This window comes from Anser brachyrhynchus (genome assembly GCF_964034855.1).
Source record: "Anser brachyrhynchus genome assembly, chromosome: 3".
Lineage (NCBI taxonomy): Eukaryota > Metazoa > Chordata > Aves > Anseriformes > Anatidae > Anser > Anser brachyrhynchus.
This window is the reverse complement of record NC_137696.1, coordinates 41,340,714-41,357,568: the sequence shown is the minus strand read 5'-3', so window position 1 is coordinate 41,357,568 and position 16,855 is coordinate 41,340,714. Positions and strand designations below refer to the sequence as shown.

Sequence of the window (16,855 nt, the reverse complement as noted above, 5' to 3'; positions counted from 1 at the left end):
AAGTCTATGGAGGTCAAATTCTGGAGGAATATGATATAAATTCAAAGAGAGCTACAAGGCTCTTGAGAACAGTAACACCTGTTTGGCTGAGCTGTGATTTATAAACGTGGTAAAAATGAGGGGCTGTGTTTCTGTCAGTCTGTAAAACTGGACAATCTTGCTGTGAGGAATGAGTTGTGCTGGTCACTCTGTAAGCCATGTCTACTCGGGTGCACAGCTCTTTTGTACTCCAAGTCCTTCACCCCGCCCCTAGAATTTACATCCTCAGATATTTGCAAAGTGTTATCTTGCCTCTGTAGCTATTTTTAGTTTAATAGTATACATTCGGTGCTTTTGATTTTTCCTAGTCGGTGTCTCCGTCTTACTCCTGGATAATTCATTATTTTCTGAATTATTTTCTTGGAACCGTCTGCTATTTGTCGGTCTTTTCATTATAGTGAGGTAGCTGAACCGGATTCAGTGTTTTAAATGAGACTTTCAAATGATGACAGCTTTCTATTTCCTTCTCTGCGATCTCATGCTTCTACATAGCTAATATCTCCCACATTTGCCATTCATCTGGCAAAGCTTTCATCCCTTTGTCTCTTTCAGCATAACTGCCTTCCAGGTTTTAACCTTCCACTGAATGTCTGAAACGCAGCTCGATTCTCCACTATGGATTAGTTTGCATTTTCTGAATCTTTTCACTTTCTAATTTCTTAGCTGCCTATGAATTATTTCTGTGCATCTGGGGGAGAAATTTTAAGTGCTTACCTTATGGCCACTTTTCAAATGTTCAATTGTTGTCATCAAAATGACTGGTGAGATGTCACATAGTGCACAGCCCTGCACGACCCATCAAGAGCACTCTGTCTTTTAACTCTTTATCTCCAATTTACTGCGTGGCCATTTTTATGGCGGAGTATTCTGATGCAAGATTGGTTATTATTTAGCGTCATGAGAAAACAGCGTCCTTCTCCCACACTTCCTTGTTTGGTCTCCATCAAAGAAAGCTGGAGTGTCACTGAAATACTGTGGGTTTATCAATCTTTTCACACCTATAAATGTTTCCAGTTCAGTCTGAGAACTGAGAACTGCAGGATGTACTGAACAAAGGTATTGAACTCCAGTGGTAATCAAAACCTTTGACTTCTGCTCTACCTCTGTGGGTCAAGAGTGCCTTATTGCTTCTTTTAAAAGATTGCTTAGAGTTGTGTTTGAATGGGAATGTATATACAGCTTACAAACAAGAAAAAGAGGAGCGGATTTACAGGTGCCATAAGCTACCATCTGCTCTTTTTTAGTCTCCAGAATTAGAAATAAGCAAAGTAGGCAGAAATGACTTTGTTCAGTTATTATTGTTTGGTTGAATATATATATTATATATATGTATTATATATACTAATTTTACAAAGTGTGAAACATTTTACAGTACTTGGCTTTCCTTCATATTTTTGAATTTCAGTATTTGCATCCATTCTACTTTGTGCTCTTCATTTTATTTTTTCGTTAATTCCATAAAATGTGCTTTTCTGTAAATAAAATATTACCAAGCTGTTGCACATAGAAAGCAACTCCTTGTTGAACTGAATTTAGGAAATGCAGATTTTAATTTTAAGCTTTTCTTTTTTTGTCCCAGTCTAAATTCTAAAGTTCTGTATGGTGTGGCTTTTTGGGGCCTATTGCATCTTGATTATAAAGTCATGTTCTGCATAAATTAAGGATAAGATATACTGCAGCACTGAGAACTGCAGGCTTTGTTCCAGGAACATTTGTTCTCACAGTCTTACAGTGCTGAGTAACTGTAGCTGGTACCTAGATGCCTGCCTTTCTTTTTTTATTCCTTTTATACTCACCCACGGAATGTTTTCAAACTCTGCAGTGAATTTTCCATGCGTTATTAGCTAGCCTTATTTCCCAGCTCCTCAGCCTAATCTTACGCTCTGTTTTTCTTGTGTCCTGTAGTAACTCTTGCAATGACGCAACTCAGAGATCTTAGTTTATTCTTTGGGGTACAAGACAATTATCATGATGTATTTTTTAAAAAATCATCTTTATACAGCGTTGTGCAATAGTTAGCATATTGCATTCTTTCTGCTACCTTATTATTATTTTAATTAAAAAGTAGTCATGGAACGACATCTTCATTTTTCACTCTGATAAACAAAGAGTACCCTAAAGTTATAACAGTATTAAAAAAAAAATTACCTCAAATATTGTTGTCCAAGGAGTATATAAATACTGACAGGAAGGACTTCCTCAGGACGCCAGCAGTACCAAACGAAGGGACAGACAAGTGCTGTCATAAATGCCCGTGCAGATTCGTCAGATCCTGCCGGAGGTTCTAGGTGGAAAAAGAGAAGGGACAAGCCCCTTTTTACTTAAAGAATCTGAAAAGATATGGTTTGTGTGCGTTGTGCGTGTATGCTTCATGGTCCCAAAGAAATTGGCAGGGCCTTTTATCAATCAAAGTTATTTTAGACTGAGGCAGTCTGGTTAAAAGAGGCTTTAAATAAAGTACTGAAATCTTTAAATATCTGTGTGCAGATGTCTATTAAAGAAAGAAGCACCTTCAAATCTGAAAACACGAGATTTTAAGAGAAATAGAATGTCTTTTTTGTGAGCTTCTGAATCTGATCCAGGTGGGAACCTCCCTTGGAGAGCTGCAGCTGGCAGCAGATCTGGCATTTCTTGACGTCTTATTGGACAAGGGAAAACTGTAAGTCATCCTACGGCTTTCCCACAGAATAATTTTTGTAGTCCTGCGTTGGCGACACTAACTAGGGAGACAGGTTAACCTTAACCTTTAGTCAAGACTGCTGTAAGCCTTCCGTCTAAAATCAGAACCTTGACATTCCTCCCTTGATGTTTGCTGTTTTGAAACCTACCTGTCTAGTTTTCGGTTCCAGGGGCAGGATTGTAAACTGGATTAGAGACTTTGGGTATTTTATTTTTTTTACCCATGCGAGCTGGAGCGAAATTGGAGATGACTACAAACAGAGGAATCTTCCACTTGCCAACTGCACATCCATCTCAAGAAAAAATGAGTTCGAGCTGTCATAATGATATTTTATGTAAGAAAAAAAAAAAGCCTTGTGTTTTGTTGTCTCGTTGGTTTTCAGGTGTCCCTCTACAGCTCCAAAAGTCTGATTTCTTGCTTGTGTAAGCTGCAATTTACATTATTTATTTTGCTCCAGTAGACGTGTTTTAAAGAAATATAGCTGACATGAAATAAGAGATGAAATCTTGAGAGTTGCAGCTTGTTAAGCAAGGTAAGTCTGCCCGATTTGGTGTAAAATTTCAGTCCCTAAGAGGAGACAGGATTCTCAGCACTGCATACAAGCCTGCGCTTGCCAAGCCGTTGCCTAACAATGCAATGCAGGCCTTATCAAATACATACAGCCTGCGAAGCTTCTGCTGTCCTGATCCCTCACAAATGGTCAAGTCCGAGTAGTAGTTTTTAAATTGCTTTGCTTTCTGGAAGTGACGGGGGATGAGATATGAAAAAGGGATGATGGAGAGGGATGAGGGAGAAGAGGCAAGAGAGCAGTAAAGGCAAGCTTCCAGAGCAAAGGGCTGAAGAAAGCACACGGAAGATCCCAGCCAGCCCTGTAAACTATGTCAGAACCCCCCTGCAGCGTGCACGCTCCTTAGGGTTCGACAGTATTATGAGCACAGCTGGAAACTATCCCAGTGCGTAGGAAGGATGAGATGGTAGTAAGAGACCAGCTTGCCTAATGGGATGTTCAGTGACCTCAAACACAAGAAACTGGTTTTGCAGGGTTGCTCTGTAAATCAGATCAACAAAATGATCCGAATTAAAAAAGAACAAAACCTGTCTTTGTCCTTCCCTCCCCCACTCTTTGTTTTTTGTTACTGAGTTGTTTCACTGACACAGCTGATAGTGTAGGCCTACAAATAACTGCATCAGCACAACTCGAGGAGTTGAGCTAGGAGGTGAGGATCTCGTGTGCCTCGGGAGATGGTACATTTGAAACGTGTTCAGGAAGGACATCAGTCTTCCCATCTGAGATGGGAAAAGATGGGCTTGGCGGCAGTGATCTGAAAGAGCCTGTAAGGTAGTACAGATCATGAGCTGAATGTGCATCAGCAGTGGGACACTTCCACAAAAAAGACAGATGTTTGGGCGTGTAGAGACAGAGATCAATTCTGGCACATCCCATAACCTTTTCAATCGATTTAGCACTGGTAAAGTGAAATTTCAAGAACATTTCAATTTCCAAATTTCAAGAAAAATGTAAACCAGCTAGGGGGGATTCAGACAACAACAGGAAAGATGGATGTGTGAAATGACCTGTGAGGAACAGGTTTGGGAAGGCGGAAGAGATACAAGAAAATTTCCAGCTTTGCAGTGTTGGTGGTGGTGGTTTTTTTTGTTTGTTTGTTTTCCCTATATATTCCGTGGGAATCAAATCTTTTGTCAATGTACTCTAGGAAGAGGAGGAAGAGTACAGGGCTGAACCTGCATCATGTGGAGATCTAGCCTTGTGTCTCCAGCGGTAAGGATGACAGTGCTGGAGGATATTGCCTGAGGACAGTTGTGAAAGCTGCTGTCACTAGAGGTTTAAAAACAGGCTCGACAGGCATCTGTCAGTGGTGGTTCAGGTACGGCAGATCTGCCTGTGAGCCTCTGGGATCCAGGCGAGCAGCCTGGCCGTGGGAAGCACCAAATATATGGCTGTGCTTCATTGTGCTGGGCTGTCACGAGCGTTGCCTGTCACCACGTTTTTGCAGGGTCACCGCTGCCGCTACCACAACAGTAACGTCCCATTTTGGGTTGTTCTGCTTTCGTTGCTGAGCAGAACCTAACCACTTGCTGGGGAGGAAACTGCGCATTTTATTTTACTGGTGGGGAGTTAAGGTTTTCTTTTCGGCTAGTAGCAGCCCTTTGTTCATCCTCACGACTTGAACTGAAATGTATTGATCATTCATAGCGGTGCCATGTTGGTAAGGAGAGTCTCTGCTGTGAGGCCTCTGAAAAGGGCCTCTCCGCAACCGTCTCTGCTTAACCCCCTGCTCCTCAAGTCTCTTCAGCCGTACCCCGGTGCGCTTTCACCCGCCCAAGCCCCCGAGGGGGCGACCCCCGCCCCGCTCCGCGCTGCAGCTGCGGTAAGGGCACCGAGCGCCCCCCGCCCCCTCACAGCGCTGCGGTTGGGTAACGGCCGTAACGGCCGCCCAGCGGGCGGGGCGGGGGCGGTGCCAGGCGGTGCCGGCCGCTGCCAGGCGCGGAGGGGCCCCGCAGAGCGGCGGCTGGGGCTCGGGCTCTGCCCTCGACATGGCGGCGGGCGGCGGCGGCGCGGGGGAGCAGCGGCCGTACGAGCTGGTGGTGTTCGGGGCCAGCGGCTTCACCGGGCAGTTCGTGGTGGAGGAGGTGGCGCGGGCGGCCAGCGGCGGGGAGCTGCGCGGCGCCCTGCGCTGGGCCGTGGCCGGGCGGAGCCGCACCAAGCTGCAGGAGGTGCTGGAGCAGGCGGCCGAGAGGCTGGGTACGCACCGCGGCCGGGGGCCGGGCGGGCGGCGGGGCACCGGCACCGGCCGCTCCGCTGGGAGCGGCTCCCGGGCGGGGGCCGAGGGGCTCGGGAAGGGCCCCGGGGCCGTGATCCCGGCGGTGACGGCCGTCTCCGGTGCGCAGGGAAGGCGGCGCTGGGGCCGGAGGTCGGCGTGCTGCTGTGCGATGTGGGCGACCCGGGCTCGCTGGCCGCCATGGCGAGGCAGACCCGGCTGGTGCTCAACTGCGTGGGCCCGGTGAGTGCTCCCCCGCCGCGTCTCTTCGCCCTTTTTGTAACGATAAGGTTTGGAAGAGAAGCCCGCGGACCTCTGTTTGGAGGCCTTGGGACGCTACAGAGCTCGAAGCGACGATGCTTCCAGCTCGTTCAGAGCAGATCAAAGTACGAGAGCTGGCAGTTAGATAATGGCAAGGTCTGTGAAGCTAGTTAGGCAGAGAATATGCAGATCATGCAAAAGGCATAAATTGAGATAAGAGATACTAAATCAGCTTTGGTGACCTTATCTTTTGAGAGAGATACGGTGGTTTGTGCAGCAATCTCCTTTATCAGTGATGAAGTTTGCTCTGCTGCTCCGGCCCTAACCTCCCCCCAGAAGACAAGACTATTACATTTGCCCCACTTAGAAAAATCAATAGCTATTAAGCGCTTCCTTCTCTGGTAGGTGTACGCTAGATGAAGCAGATGGGGTGAGTTATGTGGGGGGGTTATTTTGTTACGTGTGCTGTTTTTTTCCTTCTTCAGTATAGATTTTTTGGAGAGCCTGTCGTGAAAGCTTGTGTTGAAAACGGTGCGAGCTGCATTGACATCAGTGGAGAACCCCAGGTAAGTGACATCTGAAAAATGCTACCTTACGTTAGGGCTCTCTTAAAGTACTTGGTTAGTATGTTTTATGTTTCTGCTAGCATTTTTGAACATGCAGACAAGTTCTGCCTCCTGATGCGCAATTTTAAGATAGGTTAACTTTAGGATGTATGAATGTGTATTATTTGTATAGTTTTCTCACTTTTAGCCAAGAGTCCCTCAGGTTCTTTCTGGAAGTCCAACATTTTTAAATTATGTTTAAGCCTCAGTTGTGATTCCAGGTAGGAATTTTGGATAGATCACTTTTTTTTCCCACTGCTGAGACATTTTCATACCATAAAAGACAAATGATATGCATCTGTCTTAAAGATGTATATAAATAATTTATATAATATAAATATAATGTATATAATAATATAAATGTAACTAATTTGAAGTATGTAGGCTGCTATGATTTGAGATTAAAGCACTGATGGTTATTACTGGATATTGTCAAATATGGGATCTGCTTAAAGTATCTGTTCTGATTGTGTTTTAGTTTCTGGAAGGAATGTACCTGAAATACAATGAAAAAGCTGCTGAGAAGGGAGTGTATGTCATTGGAAGCTGTGGCTTTGACTCTATACCGGCTGATATGGGAGTACTGTACACCAGAGACAAGTTGAAAGGTGACTTTCTTAACATGACTTTATGCTGAAAAAGACACACAGGTTATGCTTTTCATCTGGTTTCCTAAAAAAATGCTTGTAGCAAACCTCCTTCAGTTTGTGTTTTTGCCTGCCTTTACCAGGTAACTAATTTCAGCCAAATCTGGTAGACAGATATAAAAGAAAATCTAAATCACGTTCCCATTAGATTCAAGCAAATTGGTGGTTAGGTAGAGATGGGATTCAAGGTGATACTGCTCACTGAGAGAACAGAAGGTTTGTTTGTTGGAAGTGGACTGCTCAGCCAGTGTGTGGGCATCTGTGGGCAAGCCACAGCATACTTCTTCTTGTGCAGTGAGAATACTGTAAGGAAGAGACAGTGGGGACAGGATGGCTGTAGGGAAGGGATTGCGAATCAGTGGATGATCAGGTTTCATAGGTTTTGTTTCTCTGCCTCCAGTACTGAGCAGCTGTTGTACAGACCTAAGTAGGTAGTGCCTTACAGTGCCTTTTATGTCAAAAGCAGCTGGACAGTAACTCAGAGAATAAATATATTTGAGAAAAGATGTAAGATGATTTAATTCTCTGCAAAGAGTTCTTTATCCTAATCCCAAACAAGGATACTTTGTTCATCAATTCTGACTTTGTAACTGGAAGGGCCAGTAAGAGAATCCAAATGTTTTGCCTCTAATATTCTATTAAAATTGCTATTACATGCTTGATATTGGAGCATGTCATCAACTTTCAGTTTAATAAAACTAAATCTATAAAAGGATCTGATTAGAGGGAGAGAAGGAGAGGCATGAAAATGAGTATCTGGTTGTTCATGAGCTTATAATTTGATGTCTAATACCTGTTTTGAATAAAGATGTCTTTTATCTCTTCCTATTTTGACCTTCTGGTATTATCACCTGTCTATCCAGTTGCTTGTTATGTTTAGATCTGCCCTTACAGGAACAGTTTGTAAGCTCAGAAGGAACTGAGCAAAGTGAAACAAAGCAGAATTTGGAGTTGTTTTGTTTTGCTGTTCGCTACAACTAAGCAACCTTTGTTTTATGATATGTTGAGTGTTTTTTGCTTTTTTTTTTCTTTTTTTGTAATAAAAGCTACTGAGCTCTCCTAATTCATCTATGTTTCACAGCCGATGTTGTCCTTTATCGCAAAACTTTGGGGAAATCTAAATATGGCTTTTAATATTCTTTTCCTCTTTTGATTTATTATTTACATGATCTTATTAACTAGATAAAACAACTGTAGCATTTAATGACTCAAGATAAGTTTAATGACTGTTACTGAAATACTGTATGTATGAAATTATTATTTGCTAACAAAAAAAGCTCCAGATCTTAATCTTAGTTTACTTTCCTTTGAGATAAAGGTGTGTCTCTGCCCTGTCCACTAGCAATGTCAGGAGGCTGCCAGAGTGTCCTCTGGCTGTGTGAACTAACCTGAGCGTATATCCCAAGTAATTACCCTTTATGTTTTCTCCTCTTTTCAAGGTACCTTAACTTCTGTCGAAAGTTTCCTGACAGTGAAATCTGGACCTGAGGTTAGTTGGTTTATACCATCATGGGAACTTGTGATGACATCAGCATAGCCTATTTGAATAACTGTTGTTGCATTAATGCAGACCAAGGAACAAGCTGTGCCAGTTCCTTCATGAGTTTTTATTCTTTAGAAGCTAATATATATTATATATCTATATGATACTTTATTCTTTAGACGCTAATAAAAAAGTATCCCAAGGAAGTGCCCTTTTGTAAGGTTTGTTTGCATGGGCTGACATAAAATTTGTTGTATTAAGCAGTTTCAAGAAATATTTAGGTTTTGCAGTTGATTTGCACAGAGACGTGGTAAGGACTCGTACACAAACCGTAGTGGATATGTAAGTGTGTTGCCAGTAATCCTAATGCTTTGGCTGTTTTTTTGTTGCTATTTGTTGGGGTTGTTTTGATATACTTGATAGTGCATGTAATCAGAATACATTTGTGTAATAATTTTGTAATGCTATGTAATAATTCCAAAGTCATCATTAAAATAATATTTAAAACCTTATTAACTGCATTAATTATTGTTTCATGGTATTTTACCAGGGTGCTTGTATACATGATGGGACTTGGAAGTCTGCTGTTTATGGCCTCGCAGATCAAGACAACCTGAAGAAGCTTCGAAAAAAGATAGGATATGCCCCTGTTCCAGTAGTTGGTGCAAAACTTAAAAGAAGGTATAAAAAGCTTAAAATGTGAAACAAGCTGTTTTCTAACAGTTCCAGGATTTATTATATAGAATGTTAGCATATTATTAAATGCTAAAAATATGCATTTAAGACTTTAGGAAAATCTACACATACACACACTTGTCTGGTAGAATTGAAGATATGTTCATATTTCACTGAAAAATAACATGGTAGCATTTACCATGTCTCACAGTTAGCGTGTTCTAAAAGACTTAGTGGCATGGCAAACTTTTATTTCAGAAGCGATGAATGTAGAATGGAAAAAACAAATATGAGAATATTATTTTGATTATCATATTTATCCTAGCTATAGTTCATGGAATCTCAAGTTGAGCCAAGGATAAATTTGAATCATTGAATTGTTTTACTTTCAGTGAAAAGAGATAATGTCATAAAAATGCTTGAGAGAAAGCCAGTGTTGATAGCACTGCTATGATCAATTTCTTTGTTTGCATGAAGTTTTGAATGTTTTTTGTGAATGTTTTTTTCCATTTGCAGAGGACTTGCGTTCTACAGTCAGGAATTCAAACAGTACGCTATTCCATTCATGGGATCTGATGTTTCTGTCGTGAAACGGTCTCAGCGCTATTTGCACACACAGTTGCAGGAAACACCAGTAAGTTACTGCTACTAGTGTAGTATGTCTTTTATTTTAATTTTCAGCAAATCCCTCCTATATGTAATAATAGTTCTTTGTGTAGATCGGTGTACCAGGGTTTCTGCAGTTAAATAAATAATAATGAGCTTTTGCTTGTGTAGAGAAAAAGGCTTGTTCTCTTGATTATCTTTTGGAAGCTGCTTGACCTGATGTGGTCCAGGTTCTTCTGCATGCCCGGGCCTGTTTCATACTGTGTGATATCCTGCCTGATGAGCTTGCTTTCTGCTGCTAGAAAAATAATTCTAAGAGTCTTTTGTAGGGTTTTTATGCTGTCTGATTTCTGGGTATGTATTTGTAAGGAATGGAAGCTTTGGGTTACAGAAGTGTTTGAAGAGTGGGCTTCATGCTTTTAGGAAACTGTAAAGGTATTTAGTTCTGTACCTGTGCAGAGGCTTTTTTGTTATATCAATGAAGATTTTAAAGGCATCATAAGGGTAGTCTATGTAACAATAGACAGGTTGGTATCATGTACTAAATTTTGTCATAGATAAATTATATGCTGCTCATTTGTATTTGGAAACTTCTTTTATGCTTGAGTCTCTGGTGTGCAGAGTGAAGGCAACATGGAGTGTGTTGGTGGTGAGAAGGATGTATAGTTCTTGTTTTCCATGGTTCCCTGAGAGGAGACCAGCACTGACAGTTCATGTAACAGCTGTGCATAATCGCTGGCATCAGTTAGGGTTGAAGGTGTCAGTGCTCTAAAAATATACTTGGAAATATTAATGAGAAAGTTTTGTTGTTGCTATTCCAGAATTGTAATGCAAGGCCTTGGTTTCTCTTAAATTAAAACACAGAGAGAAGGAAAGGAATATCTTGGGAAAGAAGCCTGAAATCAGATACAGAAGACAACTCTAAGTTTTCCACTGTTGTTTACCATACTCTCTCCATCTCCATTCTGTAGTTACATTGCTTTCTCATAATGAATTATAAAGTCAAGTGTTATTCAAGGAGTTGTTTAGAACTCAGCTGTTTAAAAGTCTTCTGCAAATGGCTCTATGTTGTATTAAAAACTTGCATCCTGCATTTTTAAAAATGAATCTATGAAAAAATTTTGATGTAAATTCTATCACTGAAAATGTTTTTGCCTTAGGTACAGTATGGTGCTTATGTGAATATAGGTGGTCTTGGCTCTGTTGTGAAGCTGATGATTGCTGGCATTTTATTTCTTCTTCTTGTGAAATTTAGCTTTGGAAGAAAACTTCTCACAAAAGTAAGTGTACAAAGCACAAAAGAATTAAGTGCTTGGAGGCTTTTTTTCTTTAGGTTAACGTGAGGTTTTTTGTTGTTTTCCTTTTCCCTCTCATTATATAGTATCCAGAATTTTTCTCTGCTGGACGTTTCACAAAGAAAGGACCAACCCAGAAACAGGTAACTGACTGCTTTCCATCCTAGTTATTGAAGAAGTTCATTATGGTAATGGTAGAATAGTAAGCTGTGGTCTACCACTTAGTCTCCAAGAAATAAATCCTTTTTAAATGCACACTGTGTATGCCTATGAATATTTAAGTCATCATGCCTTCTGTTATTAGGTATGTGGAACTGATACAAGAAAAAGTGGATCAAATTTCTAGGTCTGATGTATTCACATGAATGGCTCACAACATACAAACTGTCAAAGGTGATGACAGATTGAGTAGCAAAAACTCAAGCCTGAAAGCAATGAGAGAATAAATGGACTTTAGGGCTGTAACTGTTCCAGTAAAGTGAAAGCGATTATCTAACTGTGATCATACCTTTTAAGCAATGACTCAAAATATAACTGCTTTCGTGTTTAGATGTATCACGGCATTTGGCATAATACTTACATTTACTACTCCTGTTTGCCTGATAGAAGTGAGTTACTGTTTTGGTGACCACGCTTCATGTCTTGTTCCCTACAGATGGATGAAACCTCCTTCACAATGACGTTTTTTGGCGAGGGTTACAGTGAGGGGCAGAATCCACAGAACGGCAAACCAAATGTAAAGATTTGCACTCAAGTGAAAGGACCGGGTATGTATGTTAGCAGCTAACTGCATCACATTTCCTACCCTGATACACGGTTATGGTTCCACTACCATCTACTAAGTCAGCAGGCTTTAGAGAGTACTGTCTTTATACTAGTATGCATTGTAACCTGCTTTTTGAACAGTTGTGGAGACAACAAGAATGTACATTCAGAAGGGAGTTAATGAACCATTGCTACTTTAAATAACAGTTTATGTAGCCAGATGTAAGCAGGGTCACATCAAAAAGTCTTTTAAGCACAGACGTGCAAAGCTCTTGCTGTAGTGAAGAGCTTGCTGTCACTTTGCAGTGATAACTCACGGTTGTGGTTGTGTGGTTATAGGCTTATATTTGAGGCAGATCTCTGTTCACATTAGTTCTTAAGGACTTCTTTAGCTATTTAGGATGATAGCCAGGTTAAAAAAAAAAAGCAAGCTAATCTTAAATGGAGATAGCATGCCATAAAAAAAGATTAAAATTTGAAATGTGAATTTTGTGTTTAAACACATTGTATGTTTGGTTTTCATCAGAACCAGGCTATGTTGCAACTCCAATTGCAATGGTTCAAGCAGCCTTAGCTCTTCTGGAAGATGCAACTTGTCTGCCTAAACAGTGAGTACTTTCCTATGTAGAACACATTGATTTCCATTACAGCTACTGTGTGCATGTTTCTCTTTGAAAATACAGATTCTCTGTAACCCTGTGGATTGCTTTCTTACCTCACTCAAATGGCAGTGCTATTAAACATGATCCTTGCTGTGCAAGGGAGATAGTTCACCATGATAAAGTCACTTACTCTTCATCTGCCTTTCAACTTGAAAGGATGTAATTACAGTTTTTAGTTATGTTTTTGCAGCATCCACTGCACCAGTGTCTATATTTTCAGCTATGGAAAAATTTCTATTGAGTTTGCTAGATGCAGAAATGAGCCTCTAAAGGTAACTAGCTTGCTCACATGCTCTGTCTGGCACAAAGTGGCTTTTCCTTTCCTAGACAGGGAAACATATTTTTGACTTCAGATAAAGGTAGCATTTGGTCACTGTACCACTAATGTTTTTCTCTTTTGATTTTTGTTAACAGAGGTGGAGTATATTCTCCAGGAGCTGCCTTCTCTAAAACAAAACTGATTGATCGCCTCAACAGCCGTGGTGTTGAATTCTCTGTTATTAGCCAGCCTGAAGTCTGACATCAAGGCATAACTGTATGAACTAACATCTTACCTGTGTCTAATTCCAATAAAGTTCATTTGGCTGTAGAAGCGTAATCATAAAATAGTTGCATTGTGCTGTTGTTTACAGCAGAAAAAATAAGCTAAAAAGTATAATAACGTATGCTATAATGGAAAAAAAACCTTAAAAGATACTGAGTTTTAATTCATGAACGTAATAAATCAGTGATTTATTGGGTACTAGTTCTAGAACGTTGTTAATCTCTTTCACCTTAAGTTGCGGAACAGCAGCCTAAGTTTTAAGTTACTACATAAATCAGTCTGCAATTAACCACAACCTTCTCACCGCAACTATTTGAAGCAGGCAGGCCCTGGATACCAAGTGCCTTAGCAGATGAAACTACTAGTTATTCCTCATGCCTGTTTGGGATAGGCACGGTTACCTTTTGGTGTTCTTACTTTTAAAGGCTTAGTACCCATAGTCAAGTCAAAGCAGTTGTTTTTTTCTTAAGGTTTAAGGAGTAGTTTTGTCTTTTTGGTGGGTTATTATGAAGATCAGCTGGCTGTACTTGTCTTAAGTAGACAAGTACTGTTGACTTTCAGTCCTACCAGCTTGCCTGTAGCAAGGCATACTAAAAAAGAGAAAACCCATGTTGTAATATAGAGCTAGCTGAAGACCAGTTGCCATTTCATCCTTTCAACTGAGAACAAGTCATTCTAGCATAATAAGTGCAGTATGCAAAGCAGTGTCAAAAACAATGCATTTACAAAGTGACTAAGTAGCAGCCTTGTCAGTATAGTAACTGTAGGAAGTTACACTACTTCTAAACTGTTGAAACAAATTCCATATTTGTTTGTAAATATTAAGTTACCTTTCAGGAGTCTTTGTGGTTGGATGATAATACATCTAGCAAACTATTTTTTTCTAGTACATCTGCATTTCATAATATAACAGCTTTTTTCCCACTTACAGCTTGCTGAGATCAGAGCATTGCTACAGATGAACTTAATATTTCTGAAAAACTTCATTTCTTGTCTTAGCGTGAAACAGATTTGTAACGAGTGATTTTTAGAGGCTGATACCATAAACAAAAAAAAGCTGAGGGAGTGGGTATAACATTTGCTTTAAACTATGGTGTATATAAAATGCTCGTGATAAAACTTAAAGACAAACTGAAAACTCACTTTGCACTTCGATGTCTTCCTTGGAGGGAATCCTCAAGATTTGCTATGTGCTGTGTATTCCCGCTTCTTCTTAACTATAAGAGCAACATCACTTTTCAGCTTGTAAATGGTTGACTCAAGTTGTTTCCCAAAATCACTTATCATCTGTGATTGTCTCTCTGTAAAAAGACGCAGTACCTGCAAATTATCTTCCTGCTAAAACATAATAAAATAAATGAGTTGGGCTGAACAACCATGTCATTTTTTTTACTTAAACAGCAAAGAATACCTGAAGGTCTCAGGGGTTTAACTAAGGCAGTGACTGAATAAAAGGGAGGCAACTGCTAGAATAAACCACAGCCTCAAAAACTAAAATTAGGATTATAATTGCATGTTCTTTTGCCAAGGAGAATAGCATGCATCACAACAGGAAGGATGTGCTTAGGAAGGTAGCTCTGCTCTTTCTCCAGGCCAGATGAATTGCACCACTCGCTCTTTTGCAGCAACAGCTGAGGGAGTAAGACTGGGCACAAGCCAGAGCTTACTTCAGAGCTAACTTTAACTAAGTGGCAATTAATTTTTCATGTATGCACAAAAGAGATCTTGTGCCTTTACAGTATCTTTTGTCCTTGAGATAACCACCCATCATCCTGCTACTAGATAACCAGAAATTAAGCACTGGGTTTTAGAAATGTATAGCCTGTAAGCATCTAATACCTTGTTGATACACAGTTTAGTTCTTCAATTGCAGAAAACCAATACCAAGATCAGGAGAAATGCACATTTGCTTTATAATTAATGTCTCTTATTCTGAGAAGAAAAACTTGGATCTGCATCCCCACAATGGTTATACTAAAAATGCAGTGTGGTTCTCTAGGCTAAGGATTAGGCCAGCATAAGAAGAAACAGTGAACAGCTAACAACTTCCCTCTGCACAGAAAACATAATACACAGTTCTTTAATACAGTTGGGACTGAAGTAGTTGTTGGACTAAAATTCAGATCATGCTACTCTTAACCCAGATGCTAGAACTGCTACACTTACTTACAACATCAAATACAGGATGCTGTTAGAGTTTGTTTTTTCCCTGCTCCCAACCACACAAAGAGCAACCTTTTCTTCAGCTGAGATAGTGGAACGGAATTACATTAGGTTATTGATGCCTTCCTCCCTGATTTCTCCCTGGCCTAGGTAGTAACAGTTCACGACAGTCTTAAGGCCTAGAAGGGCTTTATAAATGCTTCCTAAAGAAAAAAATGCTTCCTAAAGAAACAAAAAAAAGCCTGCTTTTATGTATGCAGATTTACAGTACTCAATACAGGCTGTTTCAAATGACTGCTGGAGGTTGGGGAAGGCACTCCAGCTCTGAGCTGCGTTTTAGGCCAAATACATAAGAAGCCAAAACAAACTGATGTTTACATGTTTCTAACTTGTTCCCTGCAGAAAAACCGTAAACAGTGTAAACAGGAAAATGATAAACCAGTTGAGGAGACTTTCTTACTCTGTATAACCAAACGTTATGTAGAGACAAAAAAAATCAAAGCAGTTCAGTGTTGCTGGCAAGAAACTGGGCTATTGAGCAGTAACAGGAAGAGCTAAAGCCCTCATGAAAAGGTCGCACCATGAAAGCCTACATATGCCATAAAGTCTCCTTGCCAGCTTCAGTAAAAAATGGCTTCATTGCCAAGCAATCTAGAAGACTTCCTGAATACCAAGCCAACCAAGTCTAAAAGCCCATTTGCATCACACCCCTGACAAATCTGACCTGTGTTCTGGAGGGTAGTTTTGTGCTGAAGAGTTACTGCTTACTTAAAGTTGTCAGAGCCTGAAGTAAATGCTTATGTAAATTAAAAAAGACAAAAAGAACCATCCTGAAGAAACCGTATAAAGAAGATGATGACAAGCTAACTCCCATGAAGCACTACGTAGACATACAGCTAAATACCTAACAGGCCTGGTTAACGTATGGCTTCTCTGATAAGCAGGCACTTCTGCAGCAACATGCCCACTTCAGTGTGAGGCTGTTCAACTCTCTAGTGTTCAAACCTGCATGTCGGACTGCACACAGTCTGCAGGTCTTGGCAGTACCTCTGGTCCTGTGCAAAACGCCTGGAAAACTCCAGGATAAGAAACCAATTGTAGCCCAACCATACCCATCCTGTGATTCTGTGAACTTCCAGTTCTGAAACCTCCAGTTTCAGATTCCTAAAGCTAGGACAAAATTCCTTAGAAAAGTGGCCTCTGATGCTTAAACTTGCAAAAACTTTGTAAAAAATTGTAAAAACTTCACCTACCGGTGGCCTGGAGTGCTTCAGCTGAAGGAATTGCTGTCTGACTACATTCATGTTTTGATAGAAGATCTTAAGGGCCTTGGCAAATTCTGCATCACAGCTGGTCCGATGGCTGCACATCTCTTCAGTTTCTCCCAAAGGCTGTTTCATCATCTTAATTGTCTTGGTAGGTGACTCAGATTTCTTCTCTAAAATGCAAGAGACATTTTTTTTATTAATAAACTAAAATAATTTTAAAAATATATATCGATCTTGAAATTATTGTCATTGGAAATGGCAGGCTAATTCCCTTTGTCTGAGGAGAAAAATTCAGGGGGATATAAATTAACTTTCTGTAGAGCCTGTGTCCTAGGGCAGTACTGGTAAGGGAGAACTGTAGCAGAAGCATGAGTTACTGAGA

At 40.5% G+C, this 16,855-nt stretch overlaps 2 protein-coding genes across 2 annotated transcripts in view; one reads left to right on the top strand and one right to left on the bottom strand.

The window, feature by feature from the left end:
* The first annotated feature begins 5,181 nt into the window (after nt 1-5,181).
* On the top strand, nt 5,182-14,414 carry SCCPDH (saccharopine dehydrogenase (putative)). The gene is made up of 12 exons (XM_080586730.1): nt 5,182-5,483; nt 5,630-5,742; nt 6,246-6,326; nt 6,844-6,973; nt 8,452-8,501; nt 9,046-9,176; nt 9,687-9,804; nt 10,937-11,056; nt 11,158-11,214; nt 11,727-11,838; nt 12,363-12,444; nt 12,913-14,414. The coding sequence occupies exons 1-12, from the start codon at nt 5,276-5,278 to the stop codon at nt 13,016-13,018; spliced, it is 1,308 nt and encodes a 435-aa protein (XP_080442856.1). The 5' UTR covers nt 5,182-5,275; the 3' UTR covers nt 13,019-14,414.
* LOC308192801 (kinesin-like protein KIF28) overlaps nt 14,274-16,855 on the bottom strand; it is a 27,593-nt gene continuing 25,011 nt past the window's right edge. Inside the window, exon 22 of the mRNA XM_080586723.1 lies at nt 14,274-16,643. Coding sequence (XP_080442849.1) covers nt 16,198-16,643 — 446 coding nt within the window. The 3' untranslated portion in view covers nt 14,274-16,197. The remainder of the gene's footprint in view (nt 16,644-16,855) is intronic.

Excerpts from the sequence above, each read along its gene's own strand:
- SCCPDH (XM_080586730.1), top strand. The coding sequence starts at position 5,276 with ATGGCGGCGGGCGGCGGCGGCGCGGGGGAGCAGCGGCCGTACGAGCTG. Across the intron at positions 5,484-5,629 it reads GCAGGCGGCCGAGAGGCTGG|GGAAGGCGGCGCTGGGGCCG; the intron begins GTACGCACCGCG and ends TCCGGTGCGCAG. Across the intron at positions 11,057-11,157 it reads GAAGAAAACTTCTCACAAAA|TATCCAGAATTTTTCTCTGC; the intron begins GTAAGTGTACAA and ends CTCATTATATAG.